This window comes from Pleurodeles waltl, chromosome 7 (assembly GCF_031143425.1).
Source record: "Pleurodeles waltl isolate 20211129_DDA chromosome 7, aPleWal1.hap1.20221129, whole genome shotgun sequence".
NCBI classification, from domain to species: domain Eukaryota; kingdom Metazoa; phylum Chordata; class Amphibia; order Caudata; family Salamandridae; genus Pleurodeles; species Pleurodeles waltl.
Genome location: NC_090446.1, coordinates 1,544,542,060 through 1,544,566,183, shown reverse-complemented (window position 1 = coordinate 1,544,566,183; position 24,124 = coordinate 1,544,542,060). Strand labels below are relative to the sequence as shown.

The 24,124-nt window shown below is 44.4% G+C and overlaps 1 protein-coding gene across 3 annotated transcripts in view; it reads left to right on the top strand.

Annotated features, from left to right (window-relative positions):
- The window catches only part of LOC138246675 (carcinoembryonic antigen-related cell adhesion molecule 16-like), a 68,648-nt gene extending 47,441 nt beyond the window's left edge, over positions 1-21,207 (top strand). The window contains exons 3-8 of one of the 3 annotated variants that reach the window (XM_069201431.1): positions 3,787-4,134; positions 11,272-11,454; positions 11,544-11,632; positions 12,465-12,497; positions 14,875-14,918; positions 18,429-21,207. In XM_069201431.1, coding sequence (XP_069057532.1) covers positions 3,787-4,134; positions 11,272-11,454; positions 11,544-11,632; positions 12,465-12,497; positions 14,875-14,918; positions 18,429-18,471 — 740 coding nt within the window. In that variant the 3' untranslated portion in view covers positions 18,472-21,207. The remainder of the gene's footprint in view (positions 1-3,786; positions 4,135-11,271; positions 11,455-11,543; positions 11,633-12,464; positions 12,498-14,874; positions 14,919-18,428) is intronic. The other 2 variants (XM_069201433.1, XM_069201432.1) reach the window with 2 other exon arrangements.
- Positions 21,208-24,124: the final 2,917 nt, after the last annotated feature.

Below are 24,124 nucleotides of genomic sequence, written 5' to 3'. Positions count from 1 at the left end.
TTACCTATACGTCTCTAGTTAAGTGCAATAGATGTGCCCAGGGCCTCTAAATTAAATGCTGATAGTTGGCCTGCAGCACAGATTGTGCCACCCACATTAGTAGCTAGTGCTTAATTTGTAAATAAAAAAGTGCCAGTGCCCAAAACCCTCCTCTTAAACATGCGGTTGCTGCAATTAAATGTGCAAACACAGAATACAGAGGCAGCATAATCCTGAAGCCATCTTGTGCCTCTTCAATCATTTAAGCCACTCCCTGCCCCTTTAGCTCACTCTTACACCTTTCTGCTTTCTCCCATTGTTACGCTTTTCGTGTTTCTCTTACTCTGTCCTTTTTATATGTGTCTTTTGTTTGCAGTAAATTCTTAAGGCAGAAAAATAAGTGCCGGCCCTCAAAAATAAGTGCTGGTGCTCTGCACCGGAAAAAGCAAGCACAAATTAGTCACTGTAAGTAACCCCTTAATCATGTCTCAGGCCTGCCATTTGCAAGGCTGGTAGGTGCAGTTTCAATGCCACTTTGACTTGGCATTTAAAACTACTTGCCAAGCCTTAAACCCCCTTTTTTCTACACATAAGTCACCCCTAAGTTAGGTCCTAGGTATCCCATAGGGCAAAATGCTATGTAAGTAAAAGTCAGGACATGTACTTATGTACTTTACATGTCCTGGTAGTGAAAAACTCATAAGTTTGTTTCTCGCTATTGAGAGGGCTGCTTCTCTCATAGGCTAGCATTAGAACTGCCCTTATATACTTTTAAGTGGTAGATTCTGATCTGAAAGCAGTAGCCCTGGAGGACATGCCGCCCTAAGAAACTTACAGGGGGACAATGATTTGATAATTAGAGAAGCAGGCAAAGGGGGCAATCGACAGGATTATGAACAAGTGATATACACCCAATTAAATGAAACAATCTGTTATGAGAAATTATCGTTCAATCCCATTTGGGATCTTACTAGTCGTATTAACAATCTTTTGAAAACTTGTTTTGAAGAATGTTTGTTAGATGAGGATGAGTCCTTGTACTTGAGAATAGAATGTCCTAGGTTTCCTTGTCTTTACACCATTCCTAAAATATATAAACATCTTCCTTTTCCTCCGGGCAGGCCTATAGGTTCTGGCATCGGAGCTCCTACAAAAAGGCTAACTGAATTAGTTGACACTGTTTTACAACCTACTGTCTCAAATACCGGATCAAGACTGATTTGCATATGGCTGGGTCCAACCTGGGGTGGCATGGTGAGCAAAAGAATGATGGATTAAACCCAGATCTGTGACTAGGGGTGAGTGTTTGCATTGTTCAGCACTCCATCCATCATCCTTTTGTTTTGCTAAAGTTGCCCTAAGTGGGAAGGGTATGCCCAGACGTGGGTCCCTTGCTCACTGTGCCACTGGATTCAAGCTAGCCTGTCTGATGAAGGGTGGTACCCTGAAACCGGTCCCAGGATGCTTGTCTCTGATCTGGGAAGGACCTGGCTTGGCAGTTCGGGCTGGACTGTTCCCATGAGGAACAGAGTAGAGACTGATTTGCATATGGCTCGCTCCATCCTGGGGTGGCATGGTGAGCAAAAGAACGATGGATTAAACCCAGATCTGTAACAGGGGGTTAGTGTTTGCATTGTTCAGCACTCCGTCCATCGTCCTTTTGTGTCTCAAATTCCATCTTTTTTAAAGGATACAAAACATATACTAAGCATCCTAGGAGATATTCAATAGGAATTGGGCATGACCTTAGTGAGATTGGATGTAATATCAATTTATACAAGTATCAGACATTTTATGTGAATACAAGCATTAAGGCATATTCTAAACACTAGATCAGCGAGTCTATGGGGTCATACCGAGATGCTATTGGGCATGACTGATTTATTATTGAACAACTTTGTTCTCATCAACAGTTAGTGGTATAAACAAAAACAAGAAGTGGCTAGGGGCTCCAGATTTTCTCCCTCCTATGCAAACCTCTTCATGAGGTGGCTGGACGAGGAGTTGATCTGGGGCCCAGATGAAAATGCACAACTGCATTTAGGATGCAGCCTGTTGTTGATATAGATCTTTTAAAAAAAGGAAATATATTTCTGTGGATCCTGGAGCTGGCCCCTGTCTGTCGCTTTGTGGTGCTGGCCTGCTGCTGCTTCATCTGCCTTAAGAGGGAAAAGACTGGCCTTTGCTTTCTGAAAACCTACTTGTGAAGTTTCTCCAAGGGCTTGTACTGAGCTTGCCCCCTGTTCTAAAGTCTCAGGGCCATTAAAGACTTCACCTGCCAGCACCTGGGTAGTCCTGTTAAGGACCCTGATTTGCCAAGTGGTGCCAATCCAGTCCCTGGGCCCTTGGGAGTGAAAGCTGTCCCGAGACCAAGAAAATAAATGGTGCACAGACTCAGGACAACTCAAAAACTGGCACCGCTGCACAACTTCGTGCTGCTGCCTGCAATTTCAAGCCGTGGTCCCCACTAGAGTGCGATGAGCCCTACTGACATGGCAGGTCCGACGCTGCCACAGCCTTGCTGAAGTCCCGTGACAATGTGAGTCCTGAGTGCTGTGTCACCGATGTCCGTGACAACCAACTCTGCCGTGGCGCCTGTAGCTCTGTGGTGTGACCGCAACCCCGGGAGGTTGCTCCACCATGAGGCGTGGACCTTTCAAATTCTCTATTTCTTAGCTGGGCTGAGGCTGTGTCTTGTTATTGCACGCATCCCACATCGATTTCTCTGAGGAAGGCCATCATGGTTGAGTCAAGGTACCAATGGTAAGCCGCAGTTTCTTCACAAAGGAAAATTTATTTTTGTGTGCCAGATTTATTGAGCCTTAATACGTTCAGTCACTTCTCACATTAGACTTTGCCTGATTCCCTATATTTGGTATCAGAGACTACTTCACACATATGGCCAAGTGCATTAAGTAAGATTAAAAACTCTTCTAGAAATGCTAAGTAAAACTGACATGTTTCCTTAATTAACAAGCATTTGCAATGCACTAGGGTCTCGCATTTGTCGGAGTTCAGCTGTTCACAGTTGTAAACTCCCAACCGGATTTTTCTTGCATTAAAAGAAAAAAACAGCACGATCGCGCTGCTACAGTTCACACGTAATAATACCTATTGGCAAAAGTGCAATTATGAACGTAACAGGCAAAAGTGCAATTAACTGTGTAACAAGGTCGATAGTATGCAAAGCGCTCTACTTCTGCCCAGCGAGACCACGCTGCGAAAACAGAGAAAAAGTAGTCCACAAACCCAGCGAGCCTCGCATGTTTTCTGTACTTGGCCGCTGTGCTCGAGGAGGGCTAACCACAGGAAAAGGCATGTCGTATGTGTGCCTTCCACTAATGAAAAGAAGCGGATTCTAACAGGCAAGCAAACTTGCCAATGAAAGACACTGACGTGACGTGGACGGGGCTCCGAGCCCTTTTCTAATACCTAAAGCGTCTCGCTAGCGATACGCATGTACGAGCGAAACGCAGGCTCAACCCTAAAAATGGAAGAACTCTACAGGCCAGTCCACTGTGAGAAGCTGATACTTTTATCCCTTAAAATTCTAAATTCTACAGTGTATCCATCTAGGTATGTCTCTGCTGCTTTGTGTCTTTCTCTTTGTGGCCTCTTCTTCTTGAAATATCAGTACAACAGTGACCAGACCTTTCAGTCCCTCTGCTGCCTCCATGACTTGTGGGGCCATCAGACATATACACATCCAAGCCTATAGAAGCATGTGCTGGCCTCATTGTAAACCTAAGAGACAACATTGATGGAGTGTCCTACTCTACTTTAACCTCTTCTGTTCTTCCCTTTCAGGCTGGCTCTGTGTGTGGATCCGGCAGACCTTGGGACAGGAAGCCGGGAGAGTTGTTTATAACGCCAGAGTGGGAGAGTCGATAACTATGGATACCCCATTGACTGTGGCTGTAAGCATTGTTTCATGGTACAGAGGCACAGGCAAAACTAATCAAAATCTCATCTTACGTTACATTGTGCCATTGCCCCAAAGGAACAAAGGACCTCAGCACACGGGCCGGGAGACCCTACTGACTGATGGATCCTTACACATCAGAGACTTGAGGTTGAGTGACGCCGGTGACTACATAGTGGTGGTGGAGAGTATAGGAATAAAAACAGCTGGTAGCAGACAGCTGGAAGTCCATGGTAAGTGAAGAAAACTGCACACAGGCTGCAGTGGCAGGCCTGAGACTTGGTTTGAAGGGCTACTTAAGTGAGTGGCACACTATGCGCTGCCAACCAACTAGTAGCATTTAACTTATAGGCCCTCGGTACATGTTGTACAACTTTACCAGGAACAAATATATGTGCCAATCAGAAGTAGATCACTTTTATCATGTTTTAAGGAGTGAGCACTGGTTAGTGGTGGTAAAGTGGCTACAGTCCTAAAGCCAACAAAAACTAATTTTAAGAAGGCAGGAAGGCAAACCATTCTGGGGAAGATCGCACCAAAGGCTGTCAGGTCCAACTCCTACCAAACACAACAATAATTAAGGCTATGTTTTGAGTGAACAGGAGTTCAGACCCAATGACCTAGATAGGAACAGAGGTGATGCTCTTTGCCTCCAGGATAGTCTGTGCTGTCATTCCAACCCTTGAGTTGGCTGTATGGGCCGCTTGTGCCTCATCCTGAAAATCCTTGACATCATTGTGCAATATTGGATGGCACTTGCAGGACGGAAATCAATTAATACTTTACATCATAAGCAGCGTTCATCACATTAAACACATGATAGCAGAGAAACAGTAAGAATCTAAATAAATACCTCTTTTTTTTTTACCTAAGAAAGAAAACTCAGAAAAGGTAAATGTTAAAGGACTCTGTTACATTGTCAGAGTGGGGTCCAATGAACACACATGCCCCAGAGAGTGAAAGCTTTCGGGTGACGTGCATACACATGGCAGGCTGTATAGTGGTTGCTGGAAGGGACATAGCTTAGTTACAAAAATTCATGGGGTGTCAATCTAAAATTTCCCACATAAAAAAAAGAGATAGGCTGTAGAGTGGCAGGGTGCTTCAGAGTTTAGGGAGCGGTACTCTATTGCAACGGTGACAGAGTATCCTGTCCACCAAAGTCAAGGTCCACCCACCATACTTTCAGTCAGACTGATCCCATATTTTATGCAGACAGAGTAAAATTTACTCCACCAGTGTAAAACATCCTCAGATGGCCTGGAAGAGTAGGTGCCAGGATAGGGCAGTAAAGAAATACAATTACCTCAACAACATAGGAAAAAACGTTCATGGTGTGGAGGTCATTATTTTTTTTATTATTTAAAAAAAACAGATTCCCACTTTGTAAGTTTGTTTTTAAATTGAAAGGCTTCGGAAAAGTTTGACCACCTGTCAAACCTTTCCTGCATTGACAACAACCACCACAATGGTGGTTCCTACCAATGCACAGAGATGTCTGTGGGGCCAGCAGATGTTTATATATTTGGCTGGTGGACTGAAGGCACAGTAGTGGATGTAACGTCTACCATCCTGTCTGCCTTCACTTCTTGTGCCAAACCCTAAATTAGCCCCCATGTTTAGAGTGACACAGTGGACAAAAAACAATGGTTTGGAATTCTAACTAGAGTGACTGCCAGTAGTTAGACTATTTCTAAGCATTTGTTCCATCACCTTTTGAGAGTTTAATTGCTATTAATATGGGGCATATATATACTTTTTGGTGCAAAACTGCACTAACGCAGTTTTGCATCAAAACATTTTGCACTGGCTTGGGCCAGCTGAGCACCATATTTATGGAGTGGTGCAAGCGGGTGCAAAGGGTAGGCTAGTGTAAAAAAAATGACGTTAGCCGGGTGGGGGTCGCAGTATGGAAGAAGAGGGTTTTGCATCAAAAAATGACATTAGGCAGGTTAGAGTAAAAAAATGACTCTAACCAGCCTAACATCATTTTCTGATGCAAAACCATCCATACCACATAACTCCTGTCTTAGAAAAGAAAGGAGTCATGCCCACCACCCCAATGGCCAGCAAAGCGGACCAGGGACCAGGGTCCGCTGGGCACGGCCATTGCACCCAGTACCATGTAGGGGGGCCCATTTGAAAAAAAAATACTTACCTGTATTTACCTATGCTTACCTGGGATGGGGTCCCCCATCCTCCGCTGTCCCTCTGGGGTGGGTGGGGGTGTCCCTGGAGACAGGGGAGGGCACCTCTGGGCTTATTCCATAGTGTTTCACCAATTTGCATAACAAAATGATGCAAATTCTGCGAAAAACAATTATACATTTGCCCTAGGTCTGGAAACCTGAGACTGGTGTAGCTTTCCACACCTACTACTGCTAATGTTTATGAATTAAAAAAAGAAGTACATTTGTATTCATTCAAGGAGTACCTCTATGGCTGCAAATCTGGTACTTTGTTGAAAAACTAAACAACTCTTGGACCAAAAAAATTTACAAATTACAACCTCTTAGTAAAATAATGACGATGAGAAAAACAAACACAGACATGGCAGGTCCGACACAGGGCCCCAAGACCCCAGTATAAAGCCAAATATTAAGGGGGTATCACACCCGAAACAGCCCCCTAAAGCTACGCCCCTGGTTGTGTGATGTTGGCAGAGCTCTTTCCACAGCCAAGTGATAAATGTCCACTGGTGGGCTCTAAGTCCAGTGATGGCCATAACACTGTTGTCAGTACTGTATCATGGCTTCCTGCAAAGAGTCCCAATTTTCTTGCAGAGACCCTTTTTTTATTTCAGTTTGAGTATATTTGTTATTGAACATTTAACAAGTGATGAATTTTCATCTAATAAAATGTGCATTTCAGGCATGTGCCTTTATTTTGTAAATGTGCAATGAATATCTCTGATAAACAAGTGCAATCAAAAACACATTCAGTGATAATTTCGTGACTATGGGGGTCATTCTGACCCCGGCGGTCTTAGCCAGGGTCGGCGGGAGCACCGCCGACAGGCCGGCGGTGCCCCGCAGGGCATTCTGACCGCGGCGGTTCAGCCGCGGTCAGAAGAGGCAAACCGGCGGTCTCCCGCCGGTTTACCGCTGCCCTTAGAATCCCCCATGGCGGCGCAGCTTGCTGCGCCGCCATGGGGGATTCTGACACCCCCTACCGCCATCCTGTTCCTGGCGGTTCGCCCGCCAGGAACAGGATGGCGGTAGGGGGTGCCGCGGGGCCCCTGGGGGCCCCTGCCGTGCCCATGCCAATGGGATGGGCACGGCAGGGGCCCCCGTAAGAGGGCCCCGCAAAGTATTTCAGTGTCTGCTAAGCAGACAATGAAATACGCAACGGGTGCAACTGCACCCGTCGCACCCCTGCAACTCCGCCGGCTCAATTCTGAGCCGGCGTCCTCGTTGCAGGGGCATTTCCTCTGGGCCGGCGGGCGCTCTTTTGGAGAGCGCCCGCCGGCCCAGAGGAAATGTCTAAATGGCCGCGCGGTCTTTTGACCGCGGTGCGGTCATTCAGCGGCGGGACCTTGGCGGACGGCCTCCGCCGTCCGCAGGGTCATAATCAGGCCCTATGTAGCTTAGATATTAGTGCAGGAATGTCATAAATCCTATGACCGTTTCCCACCATAATTCTATTACTTTATCTATTTAAATCATTTGCTTTTAGGCTTCTTTCTTTTCGTTTTTAGCTGTTAAACAAATACAGGACAAGTTCCATATTAGCTATAGTATCCATTTTAGTTAGCTTGTCCAACTTGCTTACCTTTGGTCCTGAATCAATCCTAGGTAATGGAGGTCACCATCTTTGACATTGGTGACTACCATCCTAGACTATGGAGGCTACCTTTTTCCCTCAAAGTATGCAGAGTTATCAACATGTCTGCCTTATATGCAGATGTTGTCTGTGCCCATCTTTCGAAGAACTGTGAAAGTGTCAAGTTATTCAGATACAGACATCAACAAAACCCCTAGGGTGACATCAGTCTGGGACAGGTGCTTTTTCCAAGGTCATATAACATCCATAACCCACATGATGTAGTCTATACTGACATATTTTTACCTTATTAGTATATCCACTGTTGTATATAATTATGTTAAAACATTCATGATGTGATATTGCACAGTCCATCTTAGATAAGATGCAATCTATAAGGATTACCACTATACCACCTAGTTAGGAGAAAGACTTCACCCAGGCTGCAGATGCAAATCGCAGATGCAGATGAGCATGACACCAAATCCCATTTCATCAGAGGAAGCCTCCAGCAAGACTCCCTTAGGCTCTGCAAAGCTTTACTCTCTGCCTTCACGAACTGGTGCGTGTATTGTGTTCTCTCACAGATGCAATATTCTAGCTCTTGCCTTGTGCTTGAAATAGCTGGCAAGCTAAAACGAACAGGCAACAAACCCTGTTGTCCAGTTATATGCACAAACTCTGAAATTCAGTGCCTATTATTTATTCATCTACTAGAACTAGCATAGTGCTTAGAGGTAGCACAGTGAAGGTTCAAGGGCTATAAATTGTGATGTTATGATTCTTCCCTGTTTTCATTGTTATTGAACAACTTAGTTGGTTTTTATTATCTTCAGTGATGTTACTAAAATTATATGCACTAGATCCCAGCATTTTAAAATAAATATTTAAAAATAAATATGTTGAAAATACATATTCCATTTCTAGTGATCTTGAGTGTGTAAATCATTAATGAATGATCGTTTGGATTACCACTGCTCCCTGTTAGCAACCCAGAAGCATTGGCACCACCTTATTATGCACTGGGTAAGGATCTGCGGGGCTACAATAACCTGCTTTTCGCATTCAGTGCTGGTGCATTGAACTAAGTTCACTCGTGTCACCCGTGGGTGTGGAAACAAACCTTGTACTACTGAGTCAGAGTCTCAGTTTATGCAACACAGAAGCCTGGCAACCACATATGGATGAGCAAAGTGTGACTCTCCACCAGGTTTCAATCTGGGAGTAAATGACAAAAGTGCACATAAACCAAAAAAGTAGTAGAACTCGAAGTAATAATTTGCGTGAGGCTAAGAGTACAGAGGGGTCCTGGATCCTTTCATGATGCATAGCCTCTGCTGCATGAGTGAGGTGTTTAAAGGGGTTTCTTTGGCAAGTTCTAGAATGAGCAGAAGGAAATGTGACAGGTTTTACACTCTTTGCACCATGTCCTGGTTTCAGGCCACATTTTCAGGGCATTTAGTACAACAGCACATCTTGGATCCAACAATACAACAGGGTCTGGATTCACCAGTTAAACAGGTATAGTGTCAATAAAACCACTGGATTGCTACAGAGGTCCAAACATCCTTCAGTGTTTTGGATCGTCAGATTGAGATTGAGAGATCCCCGAGCAACAGTTTCCTATGTGATTTTTTTTCCCCAGTGTGACTATCATCTGTGACCTCCAGGATCCACAGAAAGAAATTTCCTTTTTCAAAGAGATCTACATCAACTACAGGCTGCATCCTAAACCTAAACGGAGTCTTTTTGATTGGTCTAGCAATGTCAGGAGCACATGACATCAGGAGACAATGAGAGATGACGGTCCTGGTTTACATTTACTCTCCATGAGTCATCTCGGTGAGACTTGCAATCGATCTTGACCTATATCAGACCAGAGTGTGACTTATTTCAACAACCAGCAAAGTTGCTTTGTGGTCCCTTTCTCCATGGAAGGCATCAAGAGCTGCATTGGAGCAGGGGCTAGCCTATCATGATTAAGGGCCTGATTTAGATCTTGGTGGATGTGGTTACTCAAATGTGACGAATATCCCGTCCACCGTATTACAAGTTCTCCTATGGACATCGTAATACGGCAGACAGGATATCCATCAAATTTGACGGAGTACCCAGTCAGCCAAACTTTAAATCAGACCCTGTATTAGCGAAAGTATTTCTGTGGAATATTAACTTTCACTAGTCCTCCAGAGTGACACAAAAAGAGTACAAAGAGACTTCCACTCATGAAGGAAATGAGTGAAACATTGCACCCTCACAGAAATGAAGCATTTTCAGCAAATCCAGGACTACAATCCCCAGCTTCCTCTGGAAATATGTACTCCTGGTGCAGGAAGATAAACCACCGAAGAGTGGACAAAGCCAAAGCGATTGGCTGTGATAGAAGTTGCTCACTCAAATCTGGAAAATGCTGGCCAGGGTGAAGTTTAAGGGAAATAGGAGCAGGGAGTGCTGACTCAGTGAGCATACACTCTCCAGGTTCTAACTCCCTGTGAGGATCTGGAAACAAGTTGCTGTATTCTCACATGCAGGGGACATTGATGCCCATGGAACAAAAATGAAATGGGGCATGTCAATCTGGCGGGATTTCTTATGAGTGACCATAGTTAAGAAGCTTTGGAAGGAATGCAACACTGAAATACTAACCACAGCTTTAGCTGTATGGAACATTTTAGGTTTTCATGGGTTTACTTGGATGCCTAGCCATAACCCATCAGCGGCACCTAGAATTCTGCTGGGTGGTTGAGTGATGGGCAAGGAATGGAAACTGCAAAAAGTAAACAGCTCTTAGAAAGCTCTGTTCACTTTTTGTCCAAGGCAATCGATGCACTAGCAAACTCTGGTGACCCATACATGAAATATGTGGTGCCTTATGTGACAATAGACTGTGGATAATGGACAGTCGTGGTCAGTTAGGTTACTGAGCAGAAGTATACATTCTTGTAGCCGGTATTGTAAGTCTGCCGGCTAGACCAGAGTCATGAACTCTGCTTGCATCTGTTGTGTGAAAGGCATGAAAGGCCTACAAGGGGCTGAGAGGAAGATTTACTGGACTGTGGACCTAAACTAGCAAGAGTGAGGGACACCGACAGGCAAGGAGAAAGCTGGAGATATTCAGAGGGCTTTGGAGTGTCTGAGAACATTGGAGGTGACCAAAAACAAATGTAATGTACATTGCCTAGGAAACATGCGACAGGAAGAATGGAGGGTGTAGGCTTAGAAAAGGTCCATGTAGGGAGCGGTCATTGGAGGCAACAAGTGAAACATGATGTTACAGGTGTTTGTGGAGAGTGCATATTGTTTCTAGTTAGTGATGTTGCTCACTATACCAGAAAATGACATCTCAAATGTGGTTGAATGAAAGCTAGCCTATATTTCACCTCTGAGCTCCCTTTGGAGGACCCAAAAGACCAGATCCTCTGTCATCCCCATTACCAGTTGCTTCACTTGCCCAATACTATGCCAGGTCTGGCAGGCTTGTATATGGATATAGATGTATATTCTGGGTGCACTCGCATGATCCAACAATAGGCAATGAATGTCTTCCTGTATTTGAATGAAGCACCAGACTGAGGTACATATACTCACAGACTGTTTTCATTCCGCAGAGGCTTATCCTACTCCTCCCACTGCTACAACTAGCATGTGCTCCTGCCCCTCCTTCTCCTCCTCCTCCTGGCAGGTGGCCCTGGGCGTGGCCTGCGCAGTTCTCCTCACTGCTGCTGCTGTCCTGATAGCGGGGGTGGTCGTACATTATGAGAGGCGTCTGAACCAGAGGGGGACCCAACAAGGTACCACTGCCCCTTCTCCACCTGGTTTTATGTCAGTGTGGAGGAAGCCAGGATGCCAGACCAACCCTGTGTTTTCTGTTGTTTTGTAGGTGAGGCCTCGTATGTGAACAGCAACATGGTCCAGAGCCCTGAAGTACATTATGAGAACAGGAGGGAAGGAGATACGGGACATGCTGCAGTGAGTAGCTCACTCTGACTTTCTATTGGGAGAGGTCAGCTTAGCCAGTGCTTCAGTCAATCAATCAATCAATCAAACTGGATCTATAGAGCATGGCTAATCACCCCGAAGAACATCCAGGCACTGATAATACTTGTTCTCTATTGGTCTTCTCCTCAAGGGAACAAGGTGCATGGTTGGTGACTTTTAAAGTGCAGTTTCTTATAAGACCTCTATAAGTGCTTTTGGAGTTCAGTGGGAGCCTGCAGCCATTTGTGGGTACTCTGGGTTACTTCTGTAATACAAAAGAAGCTGCATAACCTCCCTCTGCCAAACTCATTGCTCTGATACACATTTAGCAGCCAAGCTACCCGCAGAAAGTGCTCCCTACATACATGGAACACACACATACAGATATGCACTCAGCTATGCCTACACTGCCTCCACTGAAATGCATTGGTGTCAGCAGTGTTCTTTAACACAAAAAGGAAGTCTGAGATGTTGGGCAGCAGTGAAAGGTTCCATCACACTACCAAACCGATGTGTGTCTCACCTTTCTGTTAGTTACCACCTCTGTAGGGGGCACTTTCATAGTGAATTCATAAACACTTACCACATGTGTGGTACTGAGTGAACTGAACACAGTCAATGTTTTCTCAACTGCATGTCAATTCCCCTTTGTTGATAGCCAGGCATTGACGTGTGATTTGTCATCAGTGACTAAGGCACAACAGTAGTTAATGAAGTTAGCGTGAATACCTTCTTAGTGGTGCAAAAACTCATCATCAGATTTGTTCCAACCCTACTCCTAACATGTCAAATGTCCTAACTGTTTTACTTCTCTCTCCCACAGACTCAAGCGCCAGTTGCCGACTCTGTATATCTGGTAGGTATCTTCCACAGCACTGCTCCTGAGTCGCTATACATAAGGCCCTGCCAGGGAGGTGTACAGGCATTTGTATGCTGATTTACACTTCTTTCCAAGAAGGGGCATTCCATATGTGGTATGTCAGCGTTTCCATGCAACTATCCATGGTTTTTTATCACAGCATACGTAAAGTTTAGGAAGAGATTTTCTTTCTTACATCTTTTCCAGCATTGCATGAGTGCAAACGTGCTTGACATCACACACATTCATATGGTATCGTGCACTATGGTGCAAGTGTGTGCACTGGCACAAGGCAGTAAACAGTTTGTTACTGCAGAGTGAGAGAGAAACTGAGCCTATAACTGTAGATGTAGCTCTATTGTACTCTCTCCATTTTACACAACTCGGTGCAACACCTTTTCTTGAAGGGCTGCATTGTGTGAACATTTTGTAACTCTGGCCCTTAGCATTGAATACTTCTCATCAGCTGTTTCAGTCACTAACGTAACTTCCTGTTAAGGAAAACATGACAGAAACACACCTCAACCTCTTATTTTATACCTTATGTGAAGATGTTGCTATATATGGATCTATCAAGTGAAAGAAACAGCCCAAACATTCTTACCAGTCTGCTGTTTAGTGTGAAGTCCCTCTCTGCTCCCTTTGGAATACAATCCACACTCTTGGTTAGTGGCAGGTGCATTGCATGCCCAGTGCTGTCTTCTTTAGATGATGTATTTTCAAAATGATGTAATAGAAGCACAAGCCACCATAATCGTGACATAATGGCATGTTAGCGGTGACAGCACGTTTCCACCGGTGTGAACTGGTTCTGCTGAGTCATATTAAGAATGGTGCCATCTTTCTATTGTTATGAGTAGGTTCTGGTGTGTCATGTTAAGGATGTTGCCGTGTTTTCATTATATTGAACTGGTTCTGCTGTGTCAAGTCAAAAATCAAGGCAAAATAGAATAAGATCTGAATGGCATTACTCTGTTGAATAAATAATAGGGTCAAATCCATCATGGCGCCTGGGTGTTTTACTGTGCCTTTGGCTATTGGGGGTAGAACCTAATCCATCCGTTCACCAATCTGCTCCCTGAAGCTCTGTATGAGTGCTGTGGGAGCCCAAGACAATGCCACCACACTGTTTCCACCAGGCTGACCTGCAGAAATATTGTAATTGTGTTGTTTCCGCCTGTCAGCCTGGTGGAAACGGCGTAATACAACAAGAGTGAGGTCGCCTAGACCTGATCTTTCCTTTAGCAAATCAGTGCATTCTGGTAGTTGTACTAAAGGATACCTTTGGTTGAACCAAAAGAACTAAGAGCTGTACCTGACACTGCATCCTTGGTGGTCCGACTGCCAGATTATGATGCTGGCAATCGGAGCGCCACAAGTCTGCCACCACCACCACCAGGATCTTGGATCCCAACGCTTTGGAGGTGGGGAAAGCAGTGGTTAAACAGGGCGACGCCAATGTTAGCACCGCTGTGCTGATCACAACTTGCATTTTAGCCGTCAGAAAGGCTGTGATGGGGCCTCAGTGGGTCCCCTGCACTGCCCATGCCCATACGGGCACCATGGCAGTCGCTAGACCAATAGTGTCATCATTTTTTATGCTATTGTGACGCTTTGCTCCACTAGCAGCAAAAATGTTGACACTAGTGGAGCAAAGTGCAAGGAGACCCATTCGTTCTAAACGGTGCGTCCTTTTAATGCCTGCTTCAGGCAGGCATTAATAATGATGCCAAAAACGGCACAATGAAATCTTGTAGATTTTACTGCACCATTTTTGCGAGACTCCTAACCCCGGAACACTCCCTTGCATACATTGTGCCACTTTGTAAATCTGGTGCAGCTAATGCCACACTAGCGTAAAAAAAACTAAAAATGACTAATGTGATGCAGGAAGCTGCTAGGGGCTTGTAAATATGCCCCAAAGACTGCTAACTTTGCATTCACTATTGGAATTCAGAAAATAAAGGGCTTGTGAGAGGACTAAAAGTGACCTGAGTAAAGGTCATTTAAAGGTCAGCTAAAGGTGTGGGTTTATGGAACAGATCTCATCTTATCAAAAAGACTGGTGACCACTGGTAGGACGAGGTTCCAGGGCACATCCCTGAGCCGCTGTCACCAGACACAGAAGGTTTTTACCTGAATCTCAAACACTTCACTCATGATTGCTTCATTAGTTTTGAGAAATATATGTTGCAACTTTGAGCTAATATTGGAATTGTGTATTGACCATGCTTTATTTTCCTTTATCAATGTAGACAATAATTTGAGAATTGAACCCATTGTGGTTTCTCCCTTCCCTGGCACTGCCCCATCACAGATCGATCTGTCTGATGCCTTGTGTGTTTCTAATGATTGATTATTGATTATTCCCCAGGATTTGAGCCATCAAGACCAGGCAGCTTACGAGCAGATAAACAGGTATCTTCCATTTGCTCCTCTGTTACTGTGCTTAATGTCGCCCCCAAGGATGCAGGAGCATCATATATCATACGTCACACATCAGACAGATGAGAGATTAAAAACAAATGAACAGGACATATTTAGATCCCTTTCCCAGGTCTAAAATGGCATTCCTCTTTCCTGCTGACCCTGTGCACTCACACTGTGTGTGCACCTTGGATGGCTCGAAGGGCAGGGGGTGATGAGGTTGCAGTGATTGTTGTGCAATCACACTGCTTCCTCACTGCCTCCCCCGTCTTCAACGCAGTACTTACAAAACCTTCATACACTGCTGAGTATACACAGTGCCACAAAACAGCAGTATAAGTCATAACAAGCACCTTAGCTGTCCACTGATCCCATGGCATGTTACATTGTTGTGGAGTTCTTGGTGTCCAGCTCCCCTAGATCAGTGTGTGGTTGATTCTATTGATCTGCTTTAGTACTACTCAGTATTGGGTTATGCCTGGGTTTGGTTTGCAGATGCTCGTGGTTCTCCTCCTCCACACACAGGTGGTTCTTTCAACTGCCTTATTGGTACTTGAGTGTCTGCTTCTCAGCAATCTTCATGTGGCCCGATGTCCCTTAGGATTGGGTTATTCCTGCTCCCCTTTGGTTTTCAGATGCTCGTGGTTCTCCTTCTCCACACACAGGTGTTTCTTTCCACTGCCATGTTGGTACTTGAATGTCCGCTTCTCAGCAATCTTTATGTGGCCCGGATTTCATCAGGATTGGGATGTGCCTGCTCCCCTTTGGTTTTCAGATGCTCGTGGTTCTCCTCCTCCACACACAGGTGGTTCATTCCACTGCCTTGTTGGTACTTGAGTGTCCGCTTCTCAGCACTCTTTATGTGGCCCAGATGTCATCAGGATTGACGTGCGCCTGCCCCTGTTTGGTTTTCAGATGCTCGTGGTTCTCCTCTTCCACACACAGGTGGTTCTTTCCACTGCCTTGTTGGCACTTGAGTGCCCGCTTCTCAGCAATCTTCATGTGGCCCGATGTACCTTAGGATTGGGTTGTGCCTGCTCCCCTTTGGTTTTCAGATGCTCGTGGTTCTCCTACACACACAGGTGGTTCCTTTCCCTGCCTTGCTGGTACTTGAGTGTCCGCTTCTCAGTAATATTCATGTGACCCTGATGTCCCTTAGGATTGGGTTATTCCTGCTCCCCTTTGGTTTTCAGATGCTCGTGGTTCTACTTTTCCACATGCAGGTGGTTCTTTCCACTGCCTTGTTGGTACTTGAGTGTCCGCTTTTCAGCACTCTTTATGCGGCCTGGATGTCATCAGGATTGGGGTGTGCCTGCTCCCAATTGCTTTTCAGATGCTCGTGGTTCTCCTCCTCGACACACAGGTGGTTCTTTCCACTACCTTGTTGGTACTTAAGTGTCCGCTTCTCAGCAATCTTCATGTGGCCCTGATGTCCCTTAGGATTGGGGTGTGCCTGCTCCACTTTCCTTTTTAGATGCTTGTTGTTCTCCTCTTGCAGGCATAGAGGGTTCCTTCGAAAGCCTTGCTGATACTTGATTATCCACTTCTCAGCACACATCAAGTAGCCTTGATGTCCCCAGTACTGGGCTGGCTACTTTGCATTGGTCATGCATGTTCTGGGTGACTCTTCCATGTGTTTAGCTTTGCCTCATAACAAAGAGGGCTGATAGCAGGTCCTTCTTCTTGCCAATTGGTGTCAGGCTGCATATTGTCTCAATAATCCTTGCCTCTTTCTGGGTCACATGTCAGTGATTTCATTGATGTTTGTGGCTTTGGTTTAGTTTAGCTTCTCAGATTTCCATCCTGGCTGTTTTTAATATATCTCCTGAGTGGGTACTCAGAAGAGGAGATTGAGAATAAAGGGGCTTTTCTGATTGCTTACTGGTTATCTTCATTACTCTTTGACCAACTCTTCCACCCACAGTCCTTACAGTGTGTCCAGTCGCCCTCTTCTATGCAGATGTGATAAGTTCAGGAGAATGGAGGCCCTCATTAATGGCACCCTACGAGGATGGACGCAGCATGTGTTCTCAACTTTCCACTGGAGTTTCTTTTCGCAGATGTAGGATTTACCTCTTGAGTAAGGACGCATGGATAAAAAGTACCAAAGGACACTGGTCAGTAACTTGGGGCCAGATGTATCAAACATTTTTGCATTCACAAACGGTGCAAATCGCAAAATTCGGCCATTTGCGAACGCAAAAATCCAATTTGGTGGTAAGCATGTGCAATTTTAAAAAATGCATTATGAATGCATTTTTGAAAATGACATGCATTCACATTTCCAGAAATATTTTTTGGGGGTGCATCAAAGGGGGCCCTAGGCCCCCAGCACACTGGGGTTTGCATTACCTAATATGCGAATTCCTAACAGGAATTTGCAAATTAGGTAATGCAAAAACATTCGCACCTATGAAGGGATGAATGGAGTCCCATTCCCTAATTGCGATTGCAAATTTTAAGAAATCGCTATTACCGAATCACAATTTAAACACATCTCATTTTGCATTACTTAAATAACGATTTCTTAAAATTCGCTATTTAGAAAATGCAAACCGGGAGCTTGATACATCTAGCCCTTGGTCTGTATCACACCATCCCTTGTTCACACATTTTTATTTCGATACCTTTCTATACTCTAATCATGCGACTCTCCCTCCTTATTCCAACTCGGCTTGTAGATGTGGTTGGCCAAACAATTGCAAAATTCTTCTGAAATTGTCATGAAGTAATTGCCTACTTCAGTGCAGTCAGGGGTGCAATTAATATAGCCTTACATATCTGTATGAACATTCTTAAGATATTTTTTCCAAGACGGCGGTGACATGGGTGTATGTTCCACAAAGTGCAGAACAAAGAGTTCTGACCAAGGAGCTGAAAACTATTTTCTTAGTTCACTAACTAGATCCTTAAAGATAACTAAATGTAAACAAGGACCCATGACATGAGTAGGCAGGGTAGAAGCGCCTTTGAAATCTCCATTGCAGTGATTGAACCAAGGCATGCAGTAGAATTGGGATGCGAACTCTGCCACCCACATTCTAACATCCCCTACCAAAAGCAGTTAAAAGGGTGAAGAAACCACCTTGATAGAGACCTAGTCAAGGAGTGGCGCAGCTGGTCTAGGAGGATGCAGATCAGAGGTTAAATGACTGTCTGGTCATTGACCAGATAGTCCTTAAAAATAACTATATTGGGTCAAGCATGGGGTCTTATTAAATGTCTTATTGGCAAAGCCATCCACCTCCAAGATTGAGATCAGAAAGATCAGTTGTTAGACAACAAAGTCTATATTGCTAAACACTTTGAATGAGATCTAGAGTATGAATTGTGCAAGAGAAAAGGGAATTAATATCAGTGAGTGCACAAGTCTTCTGAAACGCAGCTATGCAGTGAATAATAGTGGGTTCTATAGAATAAAACACAGTTAGCATTTGTGTGTGAAAGTAGTGGAATTCCACCTGAGGAGAATTATTCATAATCTGTTGTTTTCTATTCTAGACCTAGTCCTGTGTTTAAAAAAGATCATCAGATATCTGAGTGAAGAGACCGAAGATCTGGGAAGACAGGAATATGTTACTTCATCACTGAACTATCTCATCAGCTAAAGGTGATTTAACCAATCCTGCCAAATGCCTGGAGTGTCTACCAATCAAAAGACTGAGCCTGCCTAGTACCTGTAGCATCTCATGACTGTAATACTGATCCTGTTAATACCTGCAGTACCTCCTGATTATAACACTGATCCTGACTAATATTTTTAGAGGCCCTTGATGATAGGACTGACCCTGACTTAGTCCCAGAGTATTTCCTGGTCATAAGATTGATCCTACCTAATTTCTGACGTATCTTCTGACGTATCTTCTCATCTTAAGTCTGATTCTGTTCAAGAACTGTAGTATCTCCTTACCAAAAGACTAATCCTGCCACAAACTGGACGATATCACTTCCATGCTCAAAGAACCCACCTTCTTTCTCGTCATTTCCTGCATATGATTTATGTCAAGTTGTATAATACACAAGGTCTTCCACATCAACCAAACAGATTACTTGATGCAGAAACCCTCTTCCTCATTTCTCTTGGTGTTCTATAATGACAAGTTAAAGCTGAAACTGGCATTGTTGCTCCAGTCCATCAGGAAGGAGCTCAATTCCTTCTGCATGTGCTTGCCTTCCACCACTCCCTTTGCTTTCTTCATTTTCCCATAGGACCTCTAAGACTTCCATGACAATTACACCTCAATATTGGCTAGATAGGCTGCAGTGCCCAAAATTGTAGAAGTGACTGGCATTGAGATTCCCCTGACACCGCTGGTCTACCTCTTGGGAGCGGTGGCGCAGCCCAGGAGATGAATGATGCATCATAAGATGTCCCAGCTGGGTCTGTTGCTGACCCAAAGAAGAGCGGCCATTTGTTGGATGAGTACCCCTAATGACTTCATGGCGATGGGACCTACTTGAGTGGGGAGTGGCAGGGGAGGTACATATGCGTACTGCCCGTAGGGACAGGGGAGCCTTAGATGCGATCATGTTGTGGTGGTGTGGTGGTTTCTCCCAAATAATTTTGAGGCTGAGGATGTAAATGATTGAACAGAAGATTCTACTGAGGAAGAGTGATGTGGGACCCTTGATATACCAGTAATGGGATTATGACAACACACTGTGTAACTTTGTGAAAAGCTGCCTAGTAGACTTGGCCTCGAGATATCCCGGACCACTGGGGGTCATCTTCGGTAGGCACCTTGACCTGGTTATATGTACTGCCATTCTTGAGTGTACTGTCATGATTATAGAGTTGAACTCTCCCTCCTATTGATGTGTCCATATGCACTGATTGATGTTCTTATTGTGCTGTTTTCTCATCACAAAAACAATTTTTAAAAAAAGTTTTAAAAAAAATATTGGCTGCTCAAAATTCCTGATGCTCCATTTGATATTATTTGTTTGTAGCCCATCTTGTTTGTAGGCATTGGGATAATCTGATTGTGTAATTTGTTCATCTTCAAGTGTTCATCAGTTAATGATGTAATTCATGTCTTAACACATATATCACATGTTTATGTAAGTCACTAGACTGCACTTTAAAAGAGCTACAATATATAATTGCCCCCAATAATAACACATAATAATGAAATATTTAAATATGTAATGATGATCATGCTGTCAGACAGACTTGTCTATCTCACAAAGTCCTCTACACCTGTACGTCTGGATCCAGCACCCATCTGCTTGATCCTGCCACCCCTGACTTTATTTGAGGCCTGATAGATAGTGGCCCCGGGTTTTACTTTTTCATGCATACTTCTTTTGTCTGATCCCTACAGGTCATCATTCACACACTAGACTTTTGCTTATTTAACTGCTCTCCACCTGGGGCACCTATGGCCAGATCTCAACCACATGCACTTTTAACTGAGGACAGTTCCCTGGCCTTGTGATGCATCACTTCAGATGCCTGTTCTGGATTATGAGTTCTGTATTTCTGAACATGCACATTCCTTTCTCATCCTAGCCACATATGGCTTCTGGTGACCCTTGTTCCCCACTACGAAACTTCCGATTGCTTCCTAAAAGCCTATGGGGTTACCCATCTGTTCCAACAGCAAATCCACTGGTCACTTGATGAGACACTTTTCCATTCCCCTTCCTGCTCCATGACAGTTCGCGACATCCAGACATCCCTATCCACAGCCTAGTGAATCCCAAGCATCCGCCTTAAAATCCAATTCAGCACCCACTACCTATCCGCACCCTATGTTTGACCTACCAGATGCTCTCTCTACGCTCTACTTACCTGGGATGGGGTCCCCCATCCTCTGGTGTCCCTCTGGTGTGGATGGGGGTGTAGGTGGACACAGGACCTTCCTTTTTTCACCTGTTAAACAATGTGATGAAGAATCAGCGTTGGTACCTAATGGCACTTGCCTCTGAAGCAAAGGTATGTTTCCTTCAAGGAAACCACTGCCTCTTCATATGTGCATCTTCAGAACGGTTATGAAGAGAGAACTGGTCTTCTGTTAGTCCATGAAGAGCATAACACGACTGTCAAATTAGGTAGGGTCTCAATTCTTGAGAGTTGACCACCATCTTGGAATGCACAAATTTGACATGACATTATACTAGTCATTCCGCAATCCTTCTGTAGGCTCAAGAGGATATTATTTCATGTCTGGATGTCATTAAAGGGAAGTTATTCATTGTGCTATAGAATATTTGAAAATAAAACAGTGCTTATCCATAATGTTGATGAAGGTGTTAATAGTGACTGTAGCACAAAACATAAAGGGATATCCATTCTCCTTACCTCATGGTGTCACTAACCATTAGTTCCTAGTCTGTTATCACTTGTGAGATGTGAGTGAAAGACAAACTGAGCTTGTATGGGTTTGAGGAGTTGTATGACTGTGCATAGGTAAGGTTATGTGACAAGTAGATGGAGTAACACAGTTGAAAAGGTGAGGTTGGTGTATGAGATGGTGAGGGTATTTGGTTAGAGCCACTCATGTCAAGAACATGATTGGTCACTTAGCTATGTATGTTATAACATGTTTCTCATATGCCAGTGTTTGACACTACTTTGATTATTGCATTGTCTAGCAACCTGTTTTTATCCATATAGATGTGGGTCCCACCCATGTGCAACCATGGAGATGTAGTTGTTGATGTTCTACTTTCTCTACTATTGTGTTCTATTTGTAAAAACAACTAGTATATGGGTGGAGAGGGAGATGAGGCATTGATAGTACCTTCACTTACACATTTTGGGGCTTATTTACAAGCCCCTTGTATCGCCGGAAAGTCACCTTTAGTGACAGTCCAGAAGCGTATACACCTCAGCTCCATTTCTACAGTATAAGGCCATGTAATACCACCCTGTATGACTTTTCATGGCCTCGTAGATATGGAGTAAGTTAATGCAGCCCAAGTTGCTGCGTTGCCTCACACTGCGATAGGAGGTGCGCAATGGGCTTTATTGTGGGTGTTCCCATGTAATACCCTTGGCATTTGACATATTCCCAGATTTGCGCGGTTTCATAATCTTAGGAATGCGTCATAAGCCTATGGCTTCCCAGGTGGAGGCGTAAGGGAGGCACAACGAGGACAAATTACATTATTTATCCTCGGTTATTCTTCTTCTGTGTGCTGCATTTTGCAGCACACATAGAAAGAGGAAAACGCCTCCATCGATTGTTTTAGTGCATGAAGGTGTTCCTTCCTGAACAAAAAACAATCCTGCCAACCACGCAGAAACCCTTGGTGCACCATGGTGCAAGGGTGTCTGCACGGGTGCTAGGCACAAATTTGTGCGCGGGCGCAGGCAGAAAGGACAGGAATGTGCTGTATGTCATTAATATGTCGCATTCCCACCCTTTCTTTCGGACACAGGGCAGTGTGCCAAGAAGCCTTACGGTGCTGCCCTGTGCTAAAAAGTAGTAAATGAGGCCCTTTAAGTCATGTTAGGTTTTGTGCTGTAGCCACTGTTGACACCCCTGTGAACCTGAACTTTCATTTAAATTATTTTCGTTGGGGATGTTTGGTTGGTTTTTACAGATTTGCAGATTCAGGTAATCATCATTCCTTTTTCCTTCGCTTTTGTAGTTAGAGATCATTCAGTCTACTCACCACACGAACTATCCACAGACATCATATGTATCAATACATCCCTTAAGAAGTTGATGGAAGCTATTGTGATTTTTTTAAAGAAGTCCACAAGCTACTTCAGGGTTCCCTGTGTGGACTTGTTTGGCTGATTATCAAATACCAAGGAATTAGTTCATTTTTTTAACTAAACATAACCTGTGACCTGTTTGTGTATGTGATATGTGTAAACTTAGAGCAAGTTTGTTGATGTCTTTAGTTTAATATTCTTGAAGATTAAGGTGTGTATTTTTTAACGCACAGTCACTTCAGTGGGAAGGTGCACCAGGTTGTAGGCTTTTCAGGGTTTGCAGTCATCCAATGCTGTGTTGTTTGCAACATGTACGGTGGTGAGTTCAGGGTGAGCCAGTTTCCAGACAAAAATATGCATTTTAGGCTGAGCACCACTCTGTCCAAGACACTAACATCCACTGAGGTTACACTGAACACAGCCTCACAAACCAGATCTCCCTGCAATATTGCATGCTCCTTCTGGGTTTGAGTGAGCATGAAGACATGGATTTACAAAGATTTCACGCAGCGCAGAGATCTCCATATTCACACAGATATGGCGCAGTTCAGCTCTCCACGCACTAGTACACTTTAGGCTGCCAAGTGCCAAAGGGGGCACCCCTGTGCCATGGCCCAAGCGTGCCTGCTTTAAGGTCAGGATAGTTTTTGTGCAGGAAGGTGTATCCTTATAGACATATTCTCCTTTGTATGTGTGCAAGCAGAATGCAGTACAAATGGAAAGAGGAAGTCACAAAGAGAAATGAAGTTATGTCTCCGTTACACCAGCGTCAGGTAAACACACAATATAGGCACAAATCCTGTTTACAAGGCTTCATAAATACAAAATCTGAGTGATTCCCGGCTACAGCTCGCGTCCCTTAGCAAACCACCTTGTAACCTATCAGATTGCGCAGAGGGGACAGTTTCCAATCTTGCCAACATCATCTCTTTCCGGGAGATGTTTTGTTCACAAGGCAGATATGCATGTCAACATGTCAAAGTCTGCATCTGGACAGGTATGGTTCATTTTTAATGTCTTCACCTCTCTAGGGTCCCCTTGTACATGGTCTGGTGAGTTAGACTGATACAGAGAACACAAGTACCGTGGCTAGAGTTACTCTAGGTCACTGACTTGGTCTGAGCCCACACTTATTAAGCAAAGATTAAGGGAAAGGAAGGAGTGACAACAACCATATGAGCATCTCACCCAACCGAGGATTGTCTAGTGAGGGCCACGGGGGCCATAATAGAGCTGCAGAATCAGATGCTGTTTCCCAGTTCGAATCGTCTCAATCTGAGAGGACAGTGGTCACCTTACTGCTTTCATTCTGCCTGACTTTCCATGTTCTGCGCTGAGCAGGTGATGCGTGAAAGAGATGGGCAACACCAGTCAGAAGAGCGCAACCTAAGCTGAGGTCAGACACAGCGTTGGTACGCTTCTGACCCGTTCATTGAATGGACTCTGTTTCCTTGTCAATGCTGTTCTCAAAGCTACAGGTAGAGACTTTGTAGCAGATCTACTAACTTTTTGTGCTGTGGCTACCCTC